At 40.3% G+C, this 7,482-nt stretch overlaps 1 protein-coding gene across 1 annotated transcript; it reads right to left on the bottom strand.

Moving 5' to 3' along the window:
* Window positions 1–915: 915 nt before the first annotated feature.
* On the bottom strand, window positions 916–7,083 carry smu1a (SMU1 DNA replication regulator and spliceosomal factor a). Its single transcript, XM_080465756.1, has 12 exons — window positions 6,974–7,083; window positions 5,784–5,994; window positions 5,358–5,510; window positions 4,912–5,022; window positions 4,680–4,808; window positions 4,441–4,560; window positions 4,236–4,352; window positions 3,718–3,845; window positions 3,475–3,601; window positions 3,229–3,396; window positions 2,041–2,193; window positions 916–1,926 (listed from the first exon to the last, which is right to left on the bottom strand). Exons 1-12 carry the CDS (start codon window positions 6,997–6,999, stop codon window positions 1,828–1,830), a joined length of 1,542 nt encoding a protein of 513 aa, XP_080321882.1. The 5' UTR covers window positions 7,000–7,083; the 3' UTR covers window positions 916–1,827.
* Window positions 7,084–7,482: the final 399 nt, after the last annotated feature.

Genomic DNA, 7,482 nt, shown 5'->3' with positions numbered 1-7,482 from the left:
ACTTCCATTGTTATGTGGAAGATTCACAAATCTAATAATTGATGAAACTGATGATGCTGATCAACTTGTGTTAAACACAGTAAAGTCTGGATGAGCTGTAATATTCTACACCTGAATGCAGATAAAACAGAGATTATTATGTTTGGCCCAAACCCGAACCAGGCTTTTAATCCCCACAATCTGTCCTTCTTTTCTCTCCTTCTATCCTCTAACCCCAACTGGAACAACAGAAATTCTCCACCTCTGATCCTGGTTCTGCAGGAGTTCGTTTCCCATTAAAAGGGTTTTTTCTCTGTAAAAGTGTCTTGAAATAACTGTTATGTTTGGCGCTATAAAAATAAAAGTGACTTGAATTCTTTGATTAAAACCCAATGACTTTTTTGGGGGGGTTTGTTTCTAAAGGGGACTTGAGTGTTGAAGAAGAGTTTAATAATTTCCAACCTGTAAGTCCGTTAAAACCCTTTAGTTATCGCTGAGTGGCATGGGTGAGGTCAGTGAGAAATTATAAATCAAATAAATGTACATGATTCATGCACGACAACTGATGTCAGGGTGATCCTTAATCAAATCCATCAGTTAGCTGCAAACCTCATATATAATGTGCCAGATTGAATTAAAAATTTTCATCAGAGGTGTATCGATGTTTTTTTTTTTTTTTAAACTGTGTAACGATCGTTTTGAACGCTGTTTGCAAATCCTCAGGTTTTCCTGACCGATGTGACTCTAGTCTGCAGACCTGCTGTACCAACAACCTGGAGAACTGGACTTTTTCAAACACTCATAACAGGAATATTTACACAGAAACAAATGTGCACTAGATTTACTGTCTTCACTTGCTTAAAACATTTTTAAAAATGATGTTTCTCTAATTCAGGCAGCTCTCTTTCTGTATGGACGAACACAGAACACACTTCACTGATCTGATTAAATAGCTTTAATGGCTCAAAGACATCTTCCATCTGTACAGTTCAGCTATGGAACCTTCTGATTTGTGGAAAATTCATGTTGACAAAAAAAATATATAAAACTGGAAGAAGCAAAGTGAAAAAAATGCTTTTTTAAAACGATGTCTTGACGGATGCTGGTTGTGAATAAAAGTCCAATTTTAGCAACTCAATTAAAAAAAGATCACTATTTAACCAGGTCTTCTTGGAAAATCTAAACAAAAGGGGTAATAAAAAATATTTACAAAAAATGAAACAGGAATTAATTGTTATCTACAATCCTCACTGTGATCTCCTCCCGTTGTATTTGGTCAGACTGTATGAAATACACTGAAGGACAAATGATGTAAATTCATCAGAGACAGCCAAACGAGATCATAACTCAGGAGTTGAACAGCAGAGCCTTATTTATTACAGCTTCAAATCTGTCATGAATGACCGCAAAGATAACATTTTTTACTATTCTGGTCATAAATTCAGAAGTATTTTTCATGTTTGTATGAAAATATGCCAGTGTTTACCGGGATGACTGCAGTAAATGTAAAAAAAACCTTAACACACACGACAGCCACTCTTACAAGTTTTTAATTTCCTAAAACATCTTTTACAAGAAAAAAAAGAAAACATTGACAACTAAGCTCAGTAAAAAAAAAAAAAAAAAAAAAGAACATGAATAAGGCTCTGTTGTGTCAACCCTTTCACTTTTAGCTCAAATACAAAAAAACAACTTTATCCATTTCCACACAACAGCATGCAGCCGTTCTCGTATATCTTGACGTGAAATTCCACATGTGCTCCAGATCCTCCAGGGTTTTTTAAAAACGACCAGAACAGAGTTCAGAGCTGCTGCGTGAGAAGGTCCGTTCGCCTCCTGGACAAGGCTTCAAGGCTTCCAGAGCTTCAGCAGGCCGTCCTCGCTGTACGTGGAGATGAGGTTCTGGTGCGGGTGGTGGGCGATGCCGATCACATCCTTCTCGTGTACCTGTGGGAGAGACGGAGCCACACTTCAGTAAAACCCGGGAATCAAAAAAACCACCCACTCGACCGTGATGAGAGCAGAGGGTTTCTGCTCGGTGCTGGAGTGCGGTGGGCGTACCGTCAGTGTTCTCTCCAGTTTGCCGGTGACGGTGCTGAAGCAGTAGAGCACAAAGTCTTCGCCCACGCAGTAGATCCACTCGCCTCGGGGCGACAGGGTGCAGCACACAAAGTCTCCACCTTCCCTCTTACCGGAGCTGAAGCTCCTCACGATCTGCATGGAGAGAGGATTCAGAGACACATCAAGCACACATGGAGAATACATGGGGGGGAAAAGAAAAGAAAATCAAGTAACACTTTGAACGTTGTTATAAAGTACAAGAGTAACGGGCAACATGCACATAAACACAGATCAATAAAAAAAAAATACACTAAATCAGGCAGCAATTTATTTTTTAAATGAATACAAATAAACCTATAAAATGAAGGAAAAACATCTGCGTGTCCAATTCCAGCGAGTAACCTGGTAGCAGCTCTGACGGCAAAAGGCTCCGTCCTCTGTAAGCATTTTAACTAGTGACCGGCAAATGAAGCTTCATGAACCACTGTCTTTATTTTCTGAAGCCACTAGATGGCGCTGTCTGTTCAACAAATGTTTAAAGCACCCTTCCAGTCTTTCAGACTCGTGTCTTCAAAACAAGAGCGCCCTCTGGTGGAGTCGGAAAATAAAGAAAGTGGTTCATGAAGCTTCATTTGGCCAACACTAGTTTTAACGCCCCGATCTGAGTTTGATAACAATGAGGTAGCTGTCTTTAAGGGCACAGCGCCTGCAATATCCCAGCTTGGGTCTCAGTGTTGTTTGCTAAAAAAACGAATAAAAATATATGTTTTCTTTGAGTTTCTTTACAATTTGTTTGGTGGTTTGGCGGCTACATTGGAGCCTGATATGCAACCAAGACTCAAATTGTTATAAAATATGAAATAAAACCCGAAATGTAATAACTGGTCGATATTGTAAAAAGATTTAACAAGAATTTAAATGAATGTGATCTCAATATGATTAATGTTTATACATTATTTTGTACTGACGATTGTAGAAATAGATGACAGGCTATAGAGAACGGAAGACCATAAATGACTTGGGCAACAGCAATCATACATGAATACCATAAACTGTATATAGCTTAATATACATAAAAAATAAAAAGTCCAAACTTTTCTCATTCTTTCAGTGTTACTTGAATTTCTAGACCAAACGACAAATCATTGACGATGAAACTCTCCTCTAGTGCAGCAGAGGTGAACTGACCTGCCCCTGCATGTTCATGATGACCACCGTGTTGGAGCGGTTACACACTACAAAGTGCTCGGGGTTCTTGGGCAGCAGGATGACGTTGTTCACCGTGATGTCGGTGCCGGCTGACGTGCCCAGAGGTTTGAAAGTGCTGGAACACTCGGTGGTCTTTACGTTCCACACCTGAAGGACGAGGGTTAAGAGAAGTTGGGACACATATGAACCAAGTAAACTGTTGTTTCTTTTTTTGTTTTGTTTTACCTTAACTGTACCGTCGGAGGAAGCGCTGATGATGTGATGGCCGTCTGGAGTGAAAGTGGCTTCGTTAACGAATGAGGAGTGACCGCGAAACTCTTTCAGAGTTTTACCCGACTTCAGTCCGTGAATTCTAATGCAAAACAAAGAAGAAGAAAAAAAAAAACCCACGTCAGTAAACATGAAAAGGATGTAAGAATAGTAATACCCGTGAGTGAAGAAGAAAAATAATCGATGGATTTGTTTTACCTGATGATCTGGTCGAAGGAGGCGCTGAGGAGCTGGCTGCTGTCTTTACAGAAACTCAGACATGTTACTCCTTTGCTGTGGGCACGTTCAAATCTCCTCAGACACTGACCGCTTTGGATCTTCCACACCTACACAAACACACATGGACTGTGTTTACCAACGGATTCAAACTGGAATATTCTAAATGTTATACTTTTAATTCATAGAGCAATTCATTTAAAGAGTGATTACGGACCGAAAACACATTTTTCCGAGCCCTTCAGTCATATTTTCATTAACAGCCCAGAACTATAACGTTGAAAAGTTATATTTAACCGTGAACTCTCCTCTCTGGTCTCATCAAAAACTGTTCTTGCATATATGTAACACCAGCTGTTGTTACTGGGACTGAAGTAAAAAAAACTGCCAGGTCACGCAAAAAATACACCCTGCGCTCGTCTCTTCCAGATCAGACTCTGTTGTTGCAGTTTCAAAATTGGAACAAAAAAAGAAAATGGAATAAAGATGACGTGCTATACCTTGATCTTTCCGTCCTGGGCTCCCGTGGCCAACATCTCCGTGTCTCGGCTGAAGCACATACACAACACAGCGTCGTCCATCATCATGAAGTTATCCTGAGCCTGGTATTTCAGATCCTGGAGGATAAAACAAATGTGCAATACATTAAAAGCCAAAGATTGAAATGCTGGGCAGTATTTATTAAGACAGTCAATCTTGTCTTACCTTTCTGATTTTGCCTGTGGTGAAGTTCCACACCTCAATGAAGCCATCCACAGAACCAGTGACCAGATACTGACCGTCAGGGGAGAACCGGGAACACTCCACGTGAGATTTCTGTCCAAACTAAAAGACGAAGAAAGACAAGTCACATCAAAGTATTGGCAAAACAATAAATAAAGTTGCTTCAACACTGAAGATATTGTAATGTATACAATGCTGCCAATAGTCCACGTCATATGTACCTTGATGTGTCTGCTGAGCTGGGTAGGAAAGCGCTCCTCCTCCACGTCTTTAACAGCAGCTTTACCTCGGAACAAATCGATGGTCATACCAGGAGGGAGGAGACCCTGATGCTGCTGCCACTTCAGGGCCTGAAAGAATATTTCACTTTAAACATGTCAAGCATCAAGATGCAGCTATATACATTTACTGACAACCTACTCATGACACCAGCAGCTGTTTACGGTTCCTCACCTGTCCCAGCAGAGCCATGAGACGAGAGGGCGGCACCACGCTGACCTCTCCTGCCAGGGCCTGAGCGATGGCGGCTCGACGCTTCTCCTTGCTGCTGCCGTCTGGGTACGCCTGAAAACAAGCTCAGCGTGACTTTCAAATGCAAACGCATACATCCTGAGTGCATTAGTTCGGTCAGTTGTAGCTGGTTTGTCTTCAAGCAATCAAAATACTGTTTATCCTGCTGCAAGGAAACCCCTATCCACTGCAGCATATGGTAAACAAGAACGTCCCACCAAAGTACCGGGGAATGTTTGCAGAAATATTAAGCAAAGGGAGAGAAAAGAAACTGATTATATAACAAAGTTCCTCTTTAGGGATCCTCTGAAAGTCGGCCTGAAACATAGAAAACCAGGGACCTGGAGGAGGATTCATAATAAACTTTCACACATCGGGTTGGGACTCACCTCTCTGGGATCGAAATAGGAGCGAGCCAGCAGGTTTTCCAGGTGGATGTACCTCTCTGGCTGGTTCTGTTTGAGCATGATCATGGGGTCTGTCTGTCTGAGGAGTGAACGGGCTGCTCCCAGCTCTCTCAACTCAATCAGCTCCAGCACAACCTGAGCGAGAATCAAAAAACATACAACTCTGCATCATTGTTCTGCCTCCAGGGAGAAATCTACTAGTATGAATGATGACAGTGGGAAGACAAAATCTTAGAGATACATGTTCATTCTTTTCTGTAGATTACTATATGTCACAATTGTTTTTATACAAGTTGGCTTATCATTCTGCTTGAGACTAATGTAGACATCACTACAGAAGGCATAAGATTCATAATATCTTGTGAAAAGGTTGATAATGCTGTATGCCACAACTTAGTCAAACCCCACCTGCTCATAAAGGTCAATCAAGGTCTTATCTGGAAGCTTAAGGGACTGGATGGCTTGCAGCACAGTGTCCCAGTGGCCACTGTTGATGTCTGCCACGAAGCTCTCTATACTGTCCACTGTGTTCAGAGACACTGTGGTCTCTTCCTGCAGCGTGGAAAGAGTTCGGTGCAGGTTGTTTTCTTTCAAGTACTGCATAATCAGACGGATCACGCTGTGAAAAAAAAAAAGACATATAAGTTAAATCAACCAGTGATGCTTTGCAAGAGACAAATACATTGTGAGAAGTGAGACATCTTCAGATTATCTAATAACCAGAAACAGTTCAAATTCAAAAATCTTCATCATGCCCGGCAGGCGATGGGTTCTGCAGCCAAAATTAAGAATCTCTATTCACAATACAATGTGCAGATGCACATGAATGACTGAAATCCGCCAAAATACCCAAATAATCTTCAGTTAATCATTATGAAAGAATGAACTATGTAGTGAATGAGGAACCTCAATTTGATTCATCTTTAATTGGAAACAGTAGTTAAATAATATCCTCATGGTTGATCAACTGCACACCAAATTTAATATGGAATAGTAGGTCTGGTTGGCCAAGATTCTAGACATACACTTTAATTCACATTTTGAATATAGCAATACTGTTGTAGGAGACTTATTGACTTAAAATAACGCTAACTTCTCACAAGTAGATGTGATATATAGAGAATTGACACTACGCAACAATCACAGGTAATAAATGAAACACAAATAGGTATAATCCGAGGAAAATCAGCTGTTTAATCTACGTGATCTGATCATTCTTATTAATTACTTTAATATTTGACATCTACTGAGGAGAATCTATAGCAAAGGGGTGCAACTCGGTAGCACGAGATGCTAACTTTCTTAAGCGAGCCTCAACTTCACGATTCCTGCAGAGCAGCAACACAAATAAAGAAGATCAAACGATGTTGAACGTTTGGCATCACACAACGATTTAAAGTGAATCTACCTTCATTTCACCTCGATAAATAAAAGTAAATATTCATGAGTGTACGTCAATGTCGGCCAGTTAGCTTAGCCGCAAGCTAATGCAGGATGAGACGGGCCTCACAGCAGAAAAACCTAAAAACTGCAGTGAAACGCGAGACATTTGTAACAGAAACGACACCGCTTTAATGATCATGATGTGGACGACTTACTCTGCGGATTCCACTTCCAGGGACATGATTATTTATAGGAAAACAGCAGAAACAACTGAAGTTCAGAGTCTGCAGCGAGTCAGCGACGGAGAGGAAGAGACCGGAAGTGTGGGCGGGGCCGGGGACTTTCAAAAATAAAATTGTTTATTGTCGTCTGATTGTATTTTAATATAATTTCGTTCTATTTTATTTGGGAATTATATTGTTAATTTATGAAGCATTGATGCGCCAAAACGTTAAATACATCAAACATTAAGATACCAAATAAGAAAGGTATAAAATGGAGATTAAATAAAGCACAAGCATTATTAAGACAAAGGTAATAAAATATGTAAAAATATGTTGTTTAATAGAAAAACTGAGCGAATAAATAATGTTTTAATTCCTGAGTCCTGGGAGTGCGTCGGCAGTCCTCAGGTGTTCAGGAAGTTTGTTCCACAAGTAAGGAGGAAGTAAAAGCTGCATCTGCTTTTAAAAAGTTAAAAATAAAAACAAAAACAAAACAAAAC

The sequence above is a fragment of the Lipophrys pholis genome (assembly GCF_963383615.2).
Source record: "Lipophrys pholis genome assembly, chromosome: 6".
Taxonomy (NCBI): Eukaryota; Metazoa; Chordata; class Actinopteri; order Blenniiformes; family Blenniidae; genus Lipophrys; species Lipophrys pholis.
Note: the sequence above shows the minus strand (reverse complement) of the source record. Positions and strands in the feature narration are given on the sequence as shown.

What these genes read in the sequence shown, in the direction of transcription:
- smu1a (XM_080465756.1), bottom strand. Translation starts at nt 6,999, where the DNA reads ATGTCCCTGGAAGTGGAATCCGCAGA. An exon ending in CTGGAAGTGGAATCCGCAGA is followed by an intron (nt 5,995 to 6,973) that starts GTAAGTCGTCCA and finishes TTTTTTTCACAG; the next exon opens with CGTGATCCGTCTGATTATGC. An exon ending in TGATTGACCTTTATGAGCAG is followed by an intron (nt 5,511 to 5,783) that starts GTGGGGTTTGAC and finishes ATTCTCGCTCAG; the next exon opens with GTTGTGCTGGAGCTGATTGA.